This window comes from Lissotriton vulgaris, chromosome 5 (genome assembly GCF_964263255.1).
Source record: "Lissotriton vulgaris chromosome 5, aLisVul1.2, whole genome shotgun sequence".
Classification (NCBI taxonomy): Eukaryota; Metazoa; Chordata; class Amphibia; order Caudata; family Salamandridae; genus Lissotriton; species Lissotriton vulgaris.
In genome coordinates this window covers 347,711,636-347,732,545 of record NC_141693.1, presented here as the reverse complement: position 1 = coordinate 347,732,545, position 20,910 = coordinate 347,711,636, and the positions used below count along the sequence as shown (strand labels likewise).

Below are 20,910 nucleotides of genomic sequence, written 5' to 3'. Positions count from 1 at the left end.
GTGGGGCTCTCACCTCCTAGGAGGGTCAGAAACGCATCTGAGGCAGCAGGCTGGACTGGACCAGTCCTCTAGCACACTAAAGGGCTTGATTGTTTTATGGGGCACCTCTAAGGTACCCTCTGGGTGCATGTATTAATAAATCCCACATGCAATCAGTGGAGGTTTATTAAGATGAGGTGTTTTATTCCAAACACCATATGTTTCAGTGAAGCTATTATGTAACTTGTAACTTGTTTTTACTAGTGTCCAGTACATATCTTAAGATGGCTACCCTGCGCACTTGTAATATATAGCAATAGAACTAGACCTCACGGGCATATCTGCTTATGAAGATATGTCCTCACATAAAATATATTGCACCTTGTATTAAAGTCTCAGATGCAGCTTTAGGGTTGACTTACATATATTAAATGCAGTGCCCTAGGTACCTTGAGTACCTTTTGCTAGGGGCCTACAGGGGTGCTAAAGTCCTTAGCCAATTGTAGCACAGTTAGACTTTACCTTGTTTTAGGGTAGAAGCACTGGCACTGAGGTCTGGTTAGCCGGTCTCATTGCATTGTCAGAGTAGAAAACCAGCATCTAAATAAGTGGGCAAAAATGGGGTGGCTTAGCTGAGCCCAGTTCCCTACAACTAGACTTTCAGTTCTAAGAGCTTATGAAAGTGCCATAGTATTTGCCCTGATGGGGCAATGATATTTGTTACATATGTGATAACCCACTGCATTTTACTATATTTGAATCCTCTTTCAAAACGGCTGTCATGAGTTCAGCATTCTCTGTTCGGACAGACTTTCCTGGAGATTCCATGGGGTCTCAATCTCCAATTTTGTCTCAGATCAAGAATGTTTCCTGCCCAGTGGGGGGTACATATTCTGTCTCATCTTTGATACTGTTAGTGGCTCTTAGAACTTTCGGATTTTGGAAATGGCCCCACAAGCTTCTTTAATGTAGCCATACCATGACTTCAAGAATCAGTGTTTATAGTAAAAACACAAATAGAGCATGTCTTTTACTTACCTTCAGGCTAGAATGGTCTTTAACTGGTCTTTTTCCACCTTGTTTCTTCTCATTTTTAATGGAAATCATAAGGAACTTGGGACAGAGCACTGATTTTAACTAAAACGCAATCCTTGCTCAGGCTACTGTCTTTTGCTGTCTCTTTTATTCATTACTCGGTCTGCCTTTCACTTTGCATGCTTCCACTCTTTCTCTGCTTCTTCTGCTTAGGCTCTCTCTTCCTTTGGCTTCCTTCACTTCCGAAACAGCAGCCTTGAGGCACTGCATCGACGGATTCAAGAACTCCAGGTAGCTGCTTCTGCATTCTATCCTAGCTATGGTATTTCTCTGTGTTCGGGTGTAGGCCATCCTCTTGTGTTGCAGTCAAGAAACCTATCTTTCAGAATCGGATGGACCTCTGCTAACCCTCAGAATGGTGTGCAGTTGTGCTTTTTTTTATAGCAACGTTAACAATTAATCTATTCTTTGAATAATTGAGAAATATCTAGTAATAGTGTGATCAGCTACCATCCCCTAACCCACTAGCCTAATATATGTTTGAATTGCCAGGCACTTTTCTGCACTGTTCACCCCTCTAGTACAATGTCCATGGAATCTTTTGATTGCTCGTGGGAAGTCAGGCATTTTTTCAGGAATCTTCCATTTTGTGACCTATTTGCACTTTTTACTAAACTCCACTATTATGTGTAAATCTTCCCTGTTTAATGGACTCCTGCAGAATGAACATTATAATATGAAACGATGGACCAGCAGTTGCTGTAGGATGTAATTGAACATTCTATGCAGAAATAAAACCACTTCATTGATTCAGGCTGGTCTTACTCTTTGTTTGAGCTTAAATGTGTCCTTAGTACCATTCCTTATGGTTATTTTGCTTTGAACAATGAAAAAGGGGGGTTGTTTGTGAAATTATGAGCTTTGTGATGTTGCTGGGAAGGGATGGGTTTCAGATATGGCATCATTACTTTGGAATTTCCTTAGACAAATGTGAAGAAGTTTAATACATCTCAACTGTGATGTGTGAATCAGTCTGGTCGTTGATGTCATTATTTGTGGATATTTCAGTAAATTGTTGGCTGAAAGAAAAAAGGTGAACGTCTTCCCTCTCCTATGACTTTATTTTCTCACAATTGTAATTTTATTTTCATATTCATAGTCCACTCGTGTAGCCTAGATGACTTGCAGTGTTCTCGCTCCTAGCTAGCCTTCCAGCAGCAGAATCAAAACGAGAAACCTGGTTCATGTTTTCAGAAACACATATTTGTGTAAAATTTCAAATGCAGTTTAGATGAGCTTTGTAACTTAACTGGAACATGACCTATAGGAAAGTTGTAACAAAATGTAATGTTTATCCATCCACTCTTTCAATTACAGATATGCTCCAACATTATCCTACCTGATCATGCATTATCCATCTGCCTACCTCTGTGTGCTTTTCTACATATGCATATATTGTGTGCCATTGAATATAATCTTCAAGTGTCTATTTGTTTTGTCAGTGTGCATGAGAGCTTGTGTCAATGTTTCATTGTGTGTATAGGTTTATTGATCTGTGTACATGAATGTGAGGGTGCTATGTTGCTGGATTTACCTGCCTCTATGTGCTAGCAGCATACACAATCTGTTTGTGTTGGATTTGCCATTGCTCACTCTTTAGCCTCTTTTTGTTGTCTTGAACATACACCATTAGTGGTAGAAGAGCCATTATATTCCTTTGCTCTTTCGTCTCTAAATGCATTACATTCTTGACATTTTGGCACTCTGTTCTCCGGATAGTGATGCTTAAACTATTGCATCCCTCCATAACCTGGTTCCTGGCTTGTGGGGTGAGGTGAGGTGTGACACAGTGATATTTTCTGTTATTTATTTTGTGTGTGCCATGTCCGTGGGCTAACAAAAGCAATTGGTCCCTTTGCAGTCTCGTGTGGAAAGAAAAGATATCTCCACTCTGGTGATCCCATCAGTCACAGCTGTCGATGGAGGGACCTACATTTGTGTTGGGACCAGCTCCTCTAGATCTGCAGAAGCCAGAATTGAAGTTATTGTCCACAAAAGTAAGGAGAAAACGTATTTATATTTTGCAAGGGCATTTAAGTTGAATTTGTAAGAGGGGCACATGGACACCAACTGAAGGCTTCAATACCCAGGAAAACATTTGAAACAATGGTCAAAATCTATTCTGTGATTTGAATAACTATCTTAGAATTATATCATTATAACCATAACAGGAGATAATGCCTTGTAGGGCGCTATACAGAGTTGGAATTAAAAATGGTTTGCATCAGAGTTTCAATCATGGTATTGGCTGTGAACTGTAAGAGTTATCCACTGCACTTTGTGAGGTAACAGGAAGATGGATATTCAGTACAGGCTGAGGTCAGGACAGGGCCTGGAGTCTGGTGTGGGATATTAGTGTGCCCTGTGACTCCATTACTCTCAGAATCTAGAGGGAAGAGAGTTTGGGGAGTTTCTGAATTGGAGAGTATCTGATAGAAATAACTGGAGTGTGCAAATATGAAGTCTTTCAGATTATGGGAGCTGGTTTCAGTAAAGCTGAAACTCCGAAAAAAGGAATATTAGCAAGTAAAATGCTCATATAATAAATTTGGAAATCTATTTTAAATTAAAGGTTTAAGAAAATATTTCTAAATATTAACTTTAACATTCCATCTGTGTGTTATTTCTAAATATTAACTTTAACATTCCATCTGTGTGTTATGTAAAGTACTTCCCATGAATCTTGTGGGTAAGATGTGTAATCCTGCTTTGGTCTCAACCCTGTTTGGCTCTTTCAGCATCTGCTATTTCTGCGCCGGTGAGCATCGAGCCTTCCTCAAATGCAGTCGCTGAAGGACAAAGTGTAGAGCTGAACTGCCTGGTATCTGGCCCGCCACCCCACACAGTCACATGGCACAGGCCAGGAGGTGTTCTTTCTTCCAACCATCAGGTATGTGAGATAAAGGGATCCCAAAGCATAGATAGAAATTATTGAATATAGGGCCTGTTTTCTTGTATTCTACAATATGATAGCCCTTAGTTGGCCTCCTGCTCTGCCTTTAGGCTCACATTGTCACCTCTGTGTTGTTCTAGATGAGACTTGTAGATATGGGTGTCTGTCGTCTCCTCTCATGCTTTCATGTGGCTACACCAACATTGCTGAGAACCTAGATTTAAAATATTACTGAATATTGAGCAAATAAGTTAGATATAGCTGCGACAAGGTGCAAAAAAGTGGACATACTTAAATAGAAAAAGTTGATATATGTACGTCTCACTTTTAAGTCTTCTCACTTCTTTCTGGTTCTGTATGTTAGCAGTTTTATACTTTAACTGAAGTTTTAAAGATTTCCTGTGTGTGAGACTGGGGTGCAGGGGCTGTCAGAAATGTAGAACACATTTCCTGATTGTAATGTTTTCTGTAGCATCATGGACTCAGTCATGTTTGACCACTTATTTTAATAATTAGGATCAATCAAATTTTAGTGTTTGTTTTGTATATAAAATGGTGGACTCTGATTTCTTTCATGCTATTTTGAGAAAAGAAGCTCTAAAACCCTCTGGGCAGAGAGGGGAGATGGGGTGGTAAACAAATATTGATTGTGCTATCTAAATATGCTTTTCGTGGCAGCAAGCTTTTGAACTGATAGACTACTAGCCGCAGATTCCCTAACCTAGAATTACCCCCAGGCGTGAGACTGGATCCGGCAAACTTTTCTGCCACAGCATCCCTGCACACCGGGGGGACGGCACCACGTGACTCCGCCCTGACGTCGTCCGCGTTCGTGACGTCAGCGAGGATACACAAGTCCCACCCCGGCGCGCATACGTCCAGTTTTTTCTCTTTCTGCATGCAACCCGGATCCAGATTCTGTCCTGGCCTGTTTTCAAGCCTTCCATTCTATTTTTACGCTTTGGCGTTTAGTGGAACAGTGTGCGAATGCCTTTGGGCTTCAGGACTTGTACCTCCAGTGCACGTTCCATGTCAGCGACGGACCCTCATCCGATTTGCATGTGGTGCCTGGGTGAGAACCACGACTCTGGGAACTGTGGTGCTTGCCAACACCTTAAGCCTAAATCATGGCGGGAGCGCCGGATGAAGTTGCTGTCGGCGTGCCTGTCCAGGTCGGTGTCGTTCCATCGTCTGTCCCCTACCTCAGAGGCAAGGAACCGCCAGTTTCATCTGCGGAATCGTCTTTCGCCGCAGCCTTTTGAGCATGGCTCACCGGCTGGTAGGTCTTACAGTATGTCTCCGAGGCCTTTTCCTCCTTCAGCGGTGGGCGCCGACTTCCCTCAAGACATTTGCCCCAGCGTGTCGCCCTCCTACCCACCGTTCCTAGGTGCGGAGGCGCATAGGGCCCAAATGACAGCCTACGCGGCGGCACTGCAGGCTTCTTTGGCCCTTCCTCCACCTCCTGTGCTGTCTGTGGATCCCTTGCCGTGTGCGGGGACTTCAGCGGCGTTGCCGGCGGCTCCAGCCCTGGCTGTTTTGGCTTCAGGTTGTGGAAGTGTGGCGCCATCGAGGTGTAGTCCTTCGGGGCTTCCCTCGTCGGCGCCTAGCGTCCCTGCCTCGCCGCAAATCCCTACGGGGCTCTCTGTGGTGTCGCAGGTGATCGCCAGGACCCCGGACTTGGCCCAGAGTCCCTCTCAATTCTCTGAGCATGCGGCTACCTCACCAGAGGTCGAGCCGGCACCGGGAGCCTTCCTCCCCGGCTCCGGTGGAGTCGAGGGTGGAGGCCGGGGCCTGGGACGCCATCCCGAGCCCCTCTCGGGCCTCGGCGCGGGCGGCTGCCCCATCTGAGGTCGAGCCGGTGCTGCGCCTTCGCCGCTTCGGTGCCGGCCTCGCCCCATTCTCCTAGAGAGCACGTGGTGGCTGGAGTCGGCCCGGCGCCACCTGGCCCTACTCCGGCGCCAGTTGACGTCGTTCAGGCGCCTCCGTGGTGCCCTACTGAGGGCAGTGTTGCCTTTGTTCGGGCTATTTCCATAGCTGCTAGTATTCTGAGGATAGGTGAACATGTCACTCCATTTCCTACAGACAACCTCTTGGAGATTTTCCACTAGGGCTCTGGTGGACGAGAGTTGTTCCTTCCTTTTGAAGCATCACTCCATAATTCTCTTATGAGGGCTTGGGGGCGCCCTGCCTCAGGCGATCCGGTGCCTTAGGCACTACTGCACCATCATCGTCCTGCTCCGCACGACCCGGTCTGCCTTTCTTTCCACGCTTCTACTCAAGGCGCTCTACTGCGTAACGCCTTTTCGTGTTTGCCTGTGGTGGTTTTCCCTCCGTCTCGGAAGGCCCGTTGGCTGGATTCATGGGGACGTAATGTCTTCCCTTCTTCCAGTGCTGCTTTGAGGGCGCTTAACACTTTGTGTGTGCTGACCAGGGCTACTTCTAGCCTGTGGGATTCTGTGCAGTCACTTCTTTCTCATGACTCTCATGAGGGGGCCCTGCTGAATGCTTTGAAAGAAAAGTTCAAAGATCACAATAAATGAATATAGAGAATCATGTAATCACCCCACCTCTCAAAAGAAAACGGAGAGAAAAAATGGACTGGTCTTAGAAAAAGGAAGGTCAGAGAGAGAGGATTATCAGAATACACCAGCTGTTGAAAAAGAGAAAATCTGTAAATGCCTATGCCTCAACCCACATGTACATGTAAGCCCTCATCCTGATTAAGGCCGTTTGCTGTTCAGGCAGATGATATACTGCAATTCCAGCTCCCTCAATGCTCGCTCACTGATATATTTATCAGTATGATGACAGTGAAGCAAGTTATCTGCCTCCCTATTATTTTTGTCATGATGGGTAGGTTGAAAATGAAACTGGATCTGGCTTCACTGGAAGGAGCACCGATAGAGGAACAACTGGAGAGGCAGTACCTTGTCTAGTGGTAGAAGCACTGTCTGGTGCCGGAAGTGGAGTGGTCTCACTTTGTGTATGTTAAGTCGATGCTAGGGAAAGATCCACTGGTGAAGGTTTAACTTGTTGCTTAGACATTCGGGCTCATAGATTCCAAATGTAGCATCTTGTCTGAAGAGGAAGGTGAAGTGAGTATCTGGTTCCTAGAATGCTGAGGGCTAGACTGCCTGCTCGCCAACACCTGGGGTGGTTTTGCCTACATAGCATGATTGACGCGCTTAACTAGAAGCATGTATGTATTCCGAAATTTAGATTTTATAAACTGGAAGCTGACCGAATACTCATCTCCTCATGTCCTTGGGGCTCCAAGGACTAGACCATTTCTACATAAGATGTGCCTGGAGTTGGATCGCTCTTTCTAGTGATAACCACTTAGCCTTGAAGTCGTTAACGACGAAACACGTGTCGACTGTTTCATCTTTTTACTAAACCTTTGATGCCTTGAGAATAAAGCTTTGGTCCCAATCTACAGATCTGCGTACTGTTCGTGCCAGTTTGCTGATGGCTTTACATTTTTGCATTTGAGGACATGGACAGCCTAGAAAGCAACGGTTGTCAGCATTCATAGGTGGCATTTATAGGCACCTCCACTTGCCTCATCTGAAGTGGAACAACGTAGGTGAAGAGCTGCTTGACGCCACCTAGCAGCATACAGGAGAATTGCTCTGAAAGTTTCTGGATCCAGCTTAATGTTTAGAGATTATTCTCAAGGTGAAGAATCTGCAGTTAGATACAGTATCAACCAGAAAGATCATTACTGAAGGTAAGTAACTTGTTCTCATAACACTGTACTTAAGCATGAAAAGCACACCTGTCTATATTGCCTTTTGAAGAACAATACTATTTGTGCTATATAACGCTGAAGATCAAGCAAAGCTTTGGTCACCTTTTTCTAGTGTTTGCATTTGATATTTTACCTGTATGCTCTAAATGATAGATCATGGATACTGAGGGAGAAATGTTGAGGCAAGCTGATGGGTGAAGGCTAGTGGAACCTTTCCTTTTCATGAGATCGGAGGGAAAAATACTGTAACTGATTTCAGGATAGAGGAAAAGGAAGTGATCCAAGTGAAATGGAGGGGAAACGGTGTTTAACCTGTGAATAGAGTGGACCTAAAGGGAGGTCCTGGTGCTCAAAGGTGAAAGGAGGTGTCAGCAAAGGTGTGAGGCAAAAACATTGATCACTACTGGGAGAAAGTGCCCCTTTTTGTATGGTTAGCCCACACTTTTTGCCTAGTTTTGATGTGGTTTTGATTGTAGTGCACAGGGTCCCTCCCTTCCAGGTCCTCTGTGCCAGTGCTTCTTCCCCAATTGATACTTCTACCCCCTGCAAGTCCCTAGTAAGTGGTACCCTAGCTACCTAGGGCATGGGAGCTGAACCAACTGTGCCCCTACGACCCCACTACGTCATAACTTACATCTGTTTTTGTTGGTCTCCCGCCTGCAACCTCCGGTTCCACATCTGCAGCATGTTTGCCCAAATAAGAAACTCCTTTGAAAAGCATTGGGCACCGAATGCTGAATTTGCACCCGGAGCTCCTGTGGTGGTGTATGCGTGGTGCTGCTTTGCAGCCCCCCTGTGCTTATCCCAACCCTCAAAACTTGCCCCTGCAACCGATCTACTTACCTGAAAGCAGTGTGGCTCCAGGCATCCACAGACTCCATTGAAAAGCTTTTGGCCGAACTCCTATTTTGACCTCTGCCTCCTATGGTGCCTCTTCTCTCTCATCCTTTGTTGGATCTGCTACATTTGGAGCCTATCGAAGTAGAACCTTTGCTGCCCTTCAGAGACTCTTTACTGGATATCCTGTGTGGCACATGGTCAAGACCCTCATGAGGTGACCCTGTTGATCTTGCTATTGCTCGTAGACACTGCCCTGCACCGGGTGAACCACTTTCTGTCTCTTCACCAAACAGCTCAGGGACTAGTTGTCCAGGGAGCTCAGTTGTTCAGGCAGCTTTTAAATTACTGTCCTCACCCTCTTTGCCCCTATTACCTCCCACCAGGGAATCTAGGTGTCTGGATGATTGTGGTTGCCGGCTTTTCGCCTCTGCCAGCGCAGGCGTCCGGGCTTTAAATACGATCTGTGTGTTTTCACAAGCATCCTCCGCTCCTTGGGACTCAGTTGCTCACCTTCTCCCTTCTATTCTAGAAGGTCCGCAGACAGAATTGCTTTGTCTACTGCTGCATGGTAGAAGCATGGCACAGTTCTCCCCTAGGTCATCCCAGGATGCAACTGACTCTATGGGACGGGTCCTTGCTCGCTCTGTGGCTTTACGCTGCCATGCTTGGCTGCGCGAGAGTTTCTTCCCAGATCATATTCGGGATGCACTCCGAGGTCCTTCGTTCAATGGAGTCAATCTTTTTGACCGCTATGCGGATTCGGCAGTCTCCCGTCTCTTGTCAGGGCTGCCATAAATCTGGTTGCCATATTCTCTGCCTTATTTTCGGGCGCCCAACCTAATGCTCAGGTTGGTTTTTAGTGTCTGGTTTCTGTTCATGGCCGGGTTGCCATCTCTATGTTCATTCAGCGCAGTCGTTTGGCTGATTCTCTTCTGTTCAGTCCTCTGAATGTGTGCTTAGCCCAAGAGAACGTCCCTTCTAGGGATTAGCCTTACCCTATGTGGGATATTTCATGACATTGGGTTCTGCCTTTGCCTTGGTAAGCTTCTATGGAGTCTACAAGCAGATGTCCTACTGGGAGTCTCTTGTCTCTTCTTACAGAGTTCCTCGTATAACTTGCTCTATTGCACGTTGGTTTGGTCTGTCTGTACTGTATTGCAACCTGGCTTGGGTTCCGTGCTGTGTGGTGTCTATCTCACACGCCTAGTGAGACACCTTGTTGTGGCAAATCATTCACCAATGACACTCTATTTGCCGCTGTGCGGTCTGCTTCTTGTTTTTATTGGGCAACTTGAACGTACAGCCCCTTCGGGGTTGTACTCCAAAATGGTGGATTAACAGATGTTCTCTTTTTCCTTACGAGTCTTTCCACGCTTTTGCTTGGATACATTCTGTGCATTCTCAAAGGGGGGCGTGTTTTCCTTGGATACTCGCTCCTTGAGATCCGGGTCCTTTAATTTTATCCTCACTTTTGCCACTGTAGTGACTAGTTCTTTTTCCTACTCTGTCTTGTAGGGGACTGTGGTTCCTCTCAGGCAAGGGGCATGGGTTACTTACTGCTCTGGACATTGTACTACCCACTTTCGGCATGTCGGTAAGTATGTTCAGCGTACTCTAGACTCTTGTTGGGTCACGTTTCATTGTTTCAACATTTTCCTCCTCCTCTGTATCTGCACTGTGTTCTTACACAACTGATTAGTGCAGGCTCTTTCATTCATGCGGTGTACGTTGTCCCTGACCTGGTCTACTTGTACCACCAGCTCTTGTGGTGTCCGGCTTGCTGGTGCCCTTTTTGGGCCGATGCCTTCTTTCCTTCTTGCTGTTGTGTGCCTCTGAGCAGCTATGCTACCCTACAGCTAGTCTTTGCTTCTCCAGTATTAGGGTGTCTTTCATAGATTCACATGCTTGAATATTCCCTGTCGTCTAAGTGAGAGTCCCACGGTAAATAAAATAGCAATAACATACCAATAACATTTGTATGTAAATACACAACACATGAAAAAATACTAGAAAATACATAATAAATACTCGAAAACAATTCCTACATAGGAATACATGGTAGAGAGAGAAAACACTTGTAACATATTCCTGTCATTGTTAGTCCAAACTACAGCCTATCAGGCGCCAGCACCCTTCCAGAACCTTCTCCTCAGAGCTCAAAGCCTCCGATTTTCTACCACGCGTCGTGTGAAGGGAGTCTCCCTGAGCTCTGCTCAGTTTTCTCAACTTCTTCAAGTTTTTCAGTCTTCTCCGTATGTCTTCAAGTAAGAAGTCTTGATTTAGACCTTGCTCTTCTTGTGGGAAATTGCGTCTTTACTCTGAGGACCCCCACAAAGAAGTGCATTTATTGTCTTTATCCCGACCATGAGGTTGGTAGTTGCAAGTTTTGCAGGGCTTTCTCTACAAAGACCCTTAAGGACAGAGAAGGCTGTCTCCTCATCTGGCTCCAGCGACTTAAGGATAAGGATTCGGCATTGTCAGATGCAGAAAGTTTGCAATCTGGACCTTCTAAAGCAGCCCCCAAGCGTAGTAGTGTGTAGGATTTGCCTTCACCTTTTCTAATGAGGAAGAAACTTTCCCTCTCTGTGGCTCCTGCGGTGTCTTCACCACCTCCTACTACCTCTACACCCACGAGACCTGGCTCTCAGGCGTCTTCTGCTGCCTCCCATCATGTTTCTGCTCCGAAACATGTTTCGTCGTCGACGGGAGCGTCGACGATCGTCCCGACGACGAGATCAGCCGTCTCGGGATCGTCGACGGCGACAGTGACGACGACATCAACCTCCGGATTGTCGTCGACTGCTACGTCGACGTCTTCCATGTCGACAAAGGTATCGCTTAGCTTCAAGACTGTCTCGTCGACGATACCTATTGCCTCGTCGTCGACGAAGAAATCTGCTTCGTCGTCAGCAAAGTCATCGTCGACGAAAGCTCACAAAAAAATCTTCTGTGTCGTCGGTCCCGTCGACGACGGCTCTGTCGACGGCGCTTTCATCAATGCAAACAACTTCGTCGACGAGCTTACCATCTACGATGGTTCCGTGGACGGCGGCTCCGTCGACGGTAGATTTTTCTGCAACAACTTCGTCGACTCATCTGCCAGCGTCGTCGTCGGCACCGTCGACAGTGTTTCCTTCATAGTTTGCTTCATTGCCTTTGGTGCCCTTGTCTTCCACCGGGTCTGGCTCTTCCACCGCCGACCCCTTGCACCATCGTCGTCAACGGCCAGTGGACCAACTATCCATCCCAGATCCTCAGCCTCCCTCGCCCATGTTCGCCACGGGCTCTGAGCAGGATTCTGACTCGGACAATGATGTGGGTGATTCCTTCAAAGTGGCACGCAGTCCTTCGGATCTGATTATTAAGTGCCAGGATTACGGTGATGATGATGATGACCAGTATTCTCAGGCAGAAGAACGCTCTGTGCAAGTTCCAACTGTGACACTGCCTTTGTCGCTCATATCCAATCTCCAACATATGTTGGATGACTACAACCGGCATCTCCCGCCTTCTCTACAGGGTTCGCCTGTGCCTCATGTGCCTGCGGCGGCTCCTGTCCCTGTTCGGCCACCATTAGCACCAACGCCTTCACCACAGGTTTAGACTTCAGTGAAGATACACACTACCGTGTACCCGGTTGATGATGATGTCATCCCAGAATGGGAAGATGGAGAAGTCCATGATGATGATGATGACGACGCCGCCACCCACATGGCTGAGTGGGATGACTACCAAATCCAGACGCCTTCCCCTCCTCCGGTAGAGCCCGGGGATTCGCCTCCGGTGGACATTGCAAGTTTCCATCAGCTGATGGATAGAGCGGCCCAGCGCTTCAAGTTGCCTAGAGTCCAGAGGGAGGAGGACTGTTTCCTCTATGATTTTAAAAATCAACCATTCAAGCAAGTCCACACTATACCCATCATAGACTTATATGGACTGAAGGGGTGAAGCTCATGCAAACTCCAAATTCGCTGCCAGCTCAACTGCCTCGCCTGACTCAGTGGTCACTCAAGCTGCACAACATCGTTCCCGTAATCCGGCATCTCCAATTTCAGCTCCTCCGGATCGGGAGGGTCGTCGCCTGGACGCTATTGGATACAAATTCTCCACTATGGCATCCACTAAGGTGAGGGCGGCTAATGCTTTAGCCATGTTAGGTCGCTACGACCGCCAGATGTGGTCGGATTTGTCTGCCCTGGTAAACCTCATCCCTGACTCTTCCAAGGCTGAAGCTTTAAATATTCTGCAGGATGGAGAGAGGACATCAGAGGAAATTATTGATTGTGCAGTTGACATTGCGTGCACTGGCTTTCGTCAGCTTGCTGGGGCAGCGGTCTTGCGGAGGCAGGGTTGGTTACGGTCCACCTCTTTCTGCCAGGAGGTATAATCCAAAATCCTGGTTATGCCGTACGACGGTGAGTCGTTTTTTGGAGAGCACATAGATGAGGCTTTGCAGTCCATTAAAAAGGACACTGTTTCGGAAGCAGGCATTTCGGGGTGCACGCGGACGCGGCACCTCCTCAACTTTTCATGGAGGAAACACTCAATATCGCTCCTACCACCAAGGTAACCAACGTTACTGATCCAACCAACAGCAGTCCACCCGACAGCAGTCGTCCAAATCGTACAGGGGAAAGTCCTCATATAGAGGATCCACTCCCAAATGTCAATGACTTAAGTATCCCCCAGTGTTGGAGGTCGAATCTCTGTTCGTTTCTCAGTGGTCCTCCATCACCTTGGACCGCTGGGTTCTGGACATTGTGGCAAAGGGCCATGCTCTAGAGTTCATCAAGATTCCTCCTCCCACTCCACCGTCTGCCTGCCTCCTCCCCACCTCAAGGAGCTTTTCCATCAAGTTCATCTTCTAATTCAGAAGGGTACTGTTGAAGTGGTTTCCAAGTCTCAGAGATTAAAGGGTTTCTATTCCCATTTCTTCCTAATACACAAGAAGACGGGAGACTGGCGACCAATTCGGGGTTTGCGAGCGCTCAACAGGTACCTCAGGAGCCAATCCTTCTGCATGCTTACACTAGTAGAGATCCTGCATCTTCTCTCCATGGGCAACTTCATGACCACCATCGACCTGCAGGATGCTTACTTCCATGTCCCAATTCTTCAAAAGCATCAAAAGTACTTGCGCTTCCGGCTGGGGCGGAGAGACTTCCAATTCAAGGTCTTTCCCTTCGGCCTCAGGTCTGCCCCTCGTGTCTTCAAGAAAGTATTGGCTCCAGTAGTGGCTTACCTGCGTCTCCGAGTGTGAGAAGTTGGCCTGATATATGATGCTCACTAGTTCTAGTGATCACCTTGTATCAGTCCAAACAACCCTTATGGTGATTGGTTGTAAGTCAACCTTATAGACCAGCTATCCTAATGGTAGCATGGACAAAGCAGTCTTAGGCTAAACTCTTTTGGCATGTGAAGCCAGCTGTTTTACCACATATAACCCCTTGAATACCAAATGAAAGGACACCACATAGGTAGTTATGAAAATAAACACGATATTTATTAAATAACAAACACCTCTGAACTCTTTATGAGATCAGAGGGCTAAGCACATGACAAGACTCTTAAGAAAAATACGTTTAAGTTGCACAATTACAATGTTGCCCTAGGGGCACAACAAACCATATACAAGTAAGTGGAATGTGAAAGTCGATAGAAGGAATGGAGCTCTCCAGAGGTTGTAGGATCGCTGGGACTACACTATCCTAACTTTAGGTAAGTAATAGGAGGCCCAGGGAACGCGTGTGCAGAGTGTGAACTCACACGCGAGATGCGTAACAACGTCTATGGACAGTACAGTTCAAGTAAAAGGTGAGTACGGACAATCCTGACTAGTTAGGACTAAAACGACTGTGGAACTGGACACTAGGAGAGTCAATCTACCCTTGAGCACCGAAATGCTCTTGTTACCTCACCCACAGGCTGCGGGTGCATAGGTGCAAAGTCGTGTCGGGTTCCGGCGTTGAAGTCTATGGAGCCTGGAAGAAAAGATGCTGCAGGCGACCAGGAGGAAGATGTCCGGTGGGATCCAAGGGTGGATCTAAGAATAAGAGGACCTGAAAGCAGAGGGGACAGTGTTCAAAGCCACTAGCCAGTGACTGGAGTGGAACCAGAGGCTATCGCGCGATCAGGTGAAGAGTGGACGCTTGTCTCTGCAGCCACGTGGTCCAGGAGGTGTCTTCGACGACCAGGATGGAGGCACGAGCTGTCCCATTCAGGCTCTCGCTGTCGGCGGTGTCGGATCCGGATTTGGAGTCAACGGGCCTTGGCAAAGGCAACCCACGCGGCTGGTGGAAAAGGCGTCTGGTGTGGACCAGGAGGGCCCGGGGTGCTTCTCCTTTGCAGGGAAGCAAGGGCCAGTCTGGAGCAACCAGGCCAGCGCTGTAATCTTCAGGGTTCGTCGTCTAGGAGGTCACTAGCCAGCCGGCAAGTGACCAGACAACGCGTCGAGCAGCAACCAGTCAGAAGGGCCCCACGCAGATCTCGTGGATGCTGAAGGTCTGGTCTTCGGTGCAGAGGCTACTCGGGGTTGGGGCTTCTCAATCCCCAAAGCACTTCATCGAGGTTACCTCAGAAGTCATGCTAGAGCGAAGTGCAGCTTCTTCCAAGATGGCCGGTCCCACGTGTCTCGTCGCACCCACGGATATCAGCTGTGCTGCAGATGTAGGTAGAGGTCGGAGAGGTCTGGGAATCCGGGTCTCGTCGGGCTCTGAAGTATGGATCCTCGAGGGAAGACGACAAAGTGAAGCCGCTGGACGCTTGATGGTGCCTGCTTGTGCAGGGTGGACACTCCTTGCCCACATGGGAGATTTCTTCAGTCTTCTGTGTAGAAAGTCGAAGTCCAGAGTTTCTTCTTGTAGAGTTTCAGTTCAGGATTAATCTAATTTGGAATGGGACCAGCTCCTACCTTTATCCTGCTAAAGGGGGCTGTACTATCACTAGGTCCCTCCTATGGGTGGGACCAGGAAGGGGGGTGGTTACACCCCCCATTCTTTGTCCGGTTTCGCGCCAGAGCTGGGGCTGGAGTGCCCCAGCAACTGGTTTGAGCCGGTGTATGCACAGGGACACCTAATACACAGAATCCTGTCTGGGGTGGTGCTAGCACCTCCCAAGGCAGGAAACCCTTTGTCCAAGCCTCCCTCGCTGGAAGGACTCCCAGCAGCAGGAGGTCAGACTTGTGTCTGTGGTGGCAGCATCCATTTTGTGATGCTGAGGCTCGGGTTAACTTTAACCGGGGTTCACAGTTAGGTACATGTCGTGTCCCTCTAAAAGGGTGGAATGCTACCCCCGTCTCCAGAATTGGCGAAGGGGTAGTATTCCAATTCGTATGACACCTTACTCGACATGTTTTGATAATGCTATGCCAAAGTTAGCAATAACTGCTAGGTTATAATGCACTTAAGAGTATATGGTATAGCGTTATCATGGAAACAGCTAAAGGACTTGTTCCGAAAGCTGTAGACAGGCTCAGCTCATGCCAGAGCACTATCTCACATAATTCCAAGCACTCTGCCTCCAGGATTGTTAAGGCCTGCCATAGGAGTGACTTATAGGAGTATATGTGTCCATTTTAGGTTTAGATATAGGTATACTTTTGTCACTCTTGTGCTACGAAAATCTGAGGGTCCGAGCTCTGAGGAGAAGGTTCTGGAAGGGTGCTGGCGCCTGATTGGCTGTAGTTTGGACTAACATAATGACAGGAATATGTTACAAGTGTTTTCTCTCTCTACCATGTATTCCTATGTAGGATTTGTTTTTGAGTATTTATTATGTATTTTCTAGTATTTTTTCATGTGTTATGTATTTACATACATATGTTATTGCTATTTTATTTACCGTGGGACTCCCACTTCGACGACTGGGAATATTCAAGCATGTGAATCTATGAAAGATATCAATACTTGAGAACCACCTGTTTACAGGTATGTAACAATTGTTCTTACTGCGTATGGTTCCAGTGTCCACAGGGCATGCTTAGGTCCCTTCCGGTCTTCGCTCATGTTTTTTGTCGCTCGCCTGCTTGTCATCGGCCCTTCACATATTGTGACAACACTGCCTAGTCCTGGCATGTCTTCTACTTTTGTACTACCGGCATCTTGTGGCCATGGATTGGCATTCTGCCACTGCTGTCACTTGTGTCTTCTGGTACCGGTTTCAAAAGGGTTCTTTTTCGCTGTTGTACATATTGGGCCGATGTTCCATGCCTTTGCCATCTCTCGAGGCTTTGCTGCAATTGGCACGCTGTATCCAGCGGTTCTCTCACACCCTCGGTCCAGCTCCACTTCTTACGAAGTCTTACCCTTCATCTTTCCTCCAGCTTATCTAGTGTATGGTTTCTTCTCCATGCTGGCAGATACTGGGTATGGGTCAGCCTATTGCCACTGCTGCCCCACGTGCCTTTACGGGAACAGGTTCCACAGTGCTTTTACCACTGTTTTGCTTCGTCGACCGGTAATCTTTTGCTTTCTGTCGCCACCTCTGATCTTGTGGATCCTTCGAACCCTGGGTTGGTTCATCCCCTTTTTTGAAGTTATGTACTCTCAGTTCGCCACAAGTATTCTGGCTCTGTGTTTTCCTTCTCTCAACCCGGTATACACAAAGGGGTTTTTTGTGCTGTTCTTGACGGCTTGTAGTGCCTTTGCATCCCATGGCTTTCCTCTCTCTTTAGAGCTTCATGGCCTGGTGGTTAACTTCGCTAACATTACTGTCCTCATTGTGGTTTGTCCCAAAGGTTAACGGTGCTGTTAAGATACCTTATGGACAACTAAGTTCTTCCGGGAACTGGGTGGGGTTCAGTCGCAGAACCGCCTCCTCTATAGGTATGGCTTTGGTATTTATTCCAAGTTAAGGAATCTGCGGCTAGACGTCTCTATCAGATGAACGAGTTGCTTACCTTTGGTAACGATGTATCTGGTAGAGACCTAGTCTAGCCGCAGGTTCCTTGATGCCCGCCTGTTTTCCCCATTCTGCAAGGACCTTTTCAGGTTGAGGCTTTCTATACTCGCCTCCCTTAGGGTGGCTTGCCCTTTGGCAGGGTTATATACTCTCTCACTCCAACACAGACTGCTTTGTTCTGTTTATCTGCTACTTTCCACCCATTCTCTAAAATGTAGGCGTTATGTTAATAGATCATGTGTTCCTTCCAGCCCTCGGCCTGGATTGTAGGGTGTGAAATCTATTAACGTTTTTCCCACCATCCCGCTTTCCCCTTCTACATTGCCTTATGGTCTTTGCCACCTCTGCGGCCCTTTCCTTCAGGTCTATTGGCTATGTACATTTATGGATCTTTAATTGGGATTTCAACATCTTTTTGGTGACGTCTTGTGGTGAACTCTTCTTAATCTAGTGTTCCGGACCTGTTCTTCACGGTTTTACTTCAGGATGTGGACTTTCTGCCTCTGCCAGGCTGTTTTTCCACATCCTTGTCTCTCTTTAACGTTGATTGAACCTTCGCTTTTGCGGGGTGGCTTTTCAGAGTACTGCTCTGTCTCTCCTGTCCATTTTTTCTATTTTTCATAATTTTGCACAATGTTACCATTTTTTCACAGTTTTTTTTCTTTTGGTAATGGCTTCGCGTTCGGACGTGGAAAAGTTTCACTAAGAAAACTGATGTCAGCGTGCCGGGAGGGGCATATATGGCTCCGCTGACGTTATGTCCGTGGACCTCAAGGCGCAGCCGCCCCCCCGCGCGCAGAGGTGCTGCTGCAGAAAAGTTTTCCGGATCCAGTCTGCGGCTAGACTATGTCTCTACCAGATACATCGTTACCGAAGGTAACTAGTTTGTCAGTTTCCTACCACTACCACAGGTAATGCAAGTCTTTGATTGTGTTAAGGTTCATGGTGGGCCTGGCTTGGAAGTTCAGGCTTGGGCTGTTAATTTTAGACCAGGCCCAAGGCTTCTTTGCATATAGCTGCGTCTAATCTAAGGTGGCACGGTGGGAAAAAATATAATGGACTGGGATGTGGGCTGAGTAATTACAGTGACCGAGATTAATTCAAAAATTCCATCCATCGCGGTTTTATTTCTTCATTGTGATTCTAGGCAGAAGACATTCTGTGCCCTTCATCAAGGCCTTGTAATTGTTTGTCTTTTTATTTTTTGTCCTCTCCTTTTAAGCTGAAGCAAGTTGAAACGTGAACTTGTTTCTGGAGTGTTGGGAACTATTTTGCATAGTAAAATACTGTACATCCCATTATCACAGATTGAATCAAATTGTAGAAACATTACAGTTATCTGCGTTTTTCACTTGGCTGCTAGTGATTGCTGAAGTAATTCTTAAATTACTCAACTCCTCATTCTTGAGATTTGCTTTTACTGCCCATCTTTCAGGTATCAGGTACTCGGATGCGGATTATCCATGCCACATTGGCAGACTCTGGTGAATACATCTGCCGGGTTATCAGCAGCTCTGGTGTCCAACAGGCCTCCATCTTTGTTTCTATTACAACAGCCTCTGGCCCCGGTTATCGTAAGTCTGTCAACCAACCATATATGAGCATGTACTTTTTTTTGTGTTTCTTTTTGCAATGGTGCCAAAACAAAGACTGTTAAAGCATGATCAATGACATTACAAAGGGTGCTTCTAAGAAGTAAATTTTTTCACACAATATAATTCATATTTGTTTGTTTAAATTAATGTAAAGAGTTTTAAATCTGCTCTGTGAAACGTGTCCTCCATTTTTTTATTTCAACACTTGATGATTAATGCCTTGTTGATAACAAAGGACAAAACTGATTTGGTCTCAAAGTAATATAGTTTGTTTCTGTGTATCAAAACTGGGAGGACTTAGTCTGGCACTAATAAATAAGGGCTAAAAGGTTGTGGCTGCTTCAGCGTGAAAATGAATGCTCCCCCTGTGTAACGCTGCATGATTTCTCTCACCTTGGTGATTTCACAAGGTACCAGGAGAGTCATAAAGGAGACTAGAGACTGTATTAGCACCACCACCACTGACTCCAGTTTTAGCAGCTGAAGAGAGAAGAGAATTATTTGATTCCCATAGGTGCTTCAGCATTTGAATATTGAATCCTCTGCTCCGACACTGCTTCATCAGTTATATGCCTATGTCATCACCCTTATAGAGTTGGCAGGTCCTGTATACCGCAATTAGTTGTAACCTGTTCTTGTTTTATTCTTGCAGCCTCTGGCATCACCCCCACCATCAGAATCGAGCCAGTGTCAAATGCCGTTGCTGAAGGGCAAACTGTGGAGCTAAATTGTGTTGTCGTTGGTCAGTTACAACCCACAGTTGTCTGGTACCGGCCAGGTCGTTCCCTCTCCCCCAATCACCAGGTAAGTCAGTAAGGGCCAGGGAAAACTTATATAATGTCCTCTTAGATTGGGCTAGTTAAAATGCAGGTTGTCCAAATATTTGATCCCACAAGGCAAATGTTGTATTCATCTCCATGGTGAGGATTATTATAGATAAAATCTTGATAGTTTCATGGCATCTCCTGCTAGTCAGCAAAAATATGAAATATTGCATGAAGAACACCCACCAGTTATTAAACTGTCAACCCGTGGGGATGATGTACATCTGCTTTATTATCCAGTAAGAAAAATAAGTAAATCAATAAACATATATGCTGATGAATTATTTACCTTATGCAAAATACACTGCTGCGTGTCCTTTAAGTTCTGCTAAATTGTTGAACACCACTCCTTGCCCTTTAAAGTAAAGAACATCATATCCTTGCCTCAAGGGAATTTCTCAATTGTGAACCCTTACTGGGCTTTGCTTATACTTTCTAAGTCCTGGGTGTCAATCTTCCACACTAGGAAAGATAATAGAGCATCATCCTAAAAATTCCTAAATCACCTTATACAGCTTGCATAAATCCCTACCTCTTACATCATTGGCATACACCAACCAACAACCATGATGCCTGTACCAGAACCATTCAGTCTTCGACCATGCGATCAGGCACTCTCTCCGGTTATGGACTCAATCATCTTAGAACACTCCTCCATTCAACAATCAGATGTACTTTCTCTCGGCTGACTCAATTGGATGCCAAATTCCCCAGCATGAACAGATGGCCTGGTGCACACTTCTTGGCTCTCAGAGTGAACATGTGGAGGTCCATCGAATGAATAAGGGAAGGCCAAGAATCCCTATCTAGAGCCTTCATGTTGATTCTCACAGTTGACACAAAAATAAATGCATTTAATCTCTCCATTAGAATTACTTTGACTGAGTAGCTCATGGTGCATCTGGGTAAATGAAACATTTTATGTCAAAAATCATCTCTTGAGCTGTAGATTATTTTAGCAACTTGATTTTTAATGTCCTGTAAAAGTTCAGGACTATTCTTTGCAATATCAAGGAAGACCACATTTTTCTAGCA

The 20,910-nt window shown here is 46.4% G+C and overlaps 1 protein-coding gene across 19 annotated transcripts in view; it reads left to right on the top strand.

Annotated features, from left to right (window-relative positions):
• Window positions 1–20,910, top strand: part of HSPG2 (heparan sulfate proteoglycan 2) — a 936,289-nt gene that overhangs the window by 658,966 nt on the left and 256,413 nt on the right. For 13 of the 19 annotated variants that reach the window (XM_086921606.1, XM_086921602.1, XM_086921600.1 and 10 more), the window contains 5 exons: window positions 1,228–1,305; window positions 2,936–3,071; window positions 3,813–3,964; window positions 18,892–19,030; window positions 19,704–19,855. In XM_086921606.1, coding sequence (XP_086777732.1) covers window positions 1,228–1,305; window positions 2,936–3,071; window positions 3,813–3,964; window positions 18,892–19,030; window positions 19,704–19,855 — 657 coding nt within the window. The remainder of the gene's footprint in view (window positions 1–1,227; window positions 1,306–2,935; window positions 3,072–3,812; window positions 3,965–18,891; window positions 19,031–19,703; window positions 19,856–20,910) is intronic. The other 6 variants (XM_086921612.1, XM_086921611.1, XM_086921607.1 and 3 more) reach the window with 1 other exon arrangement.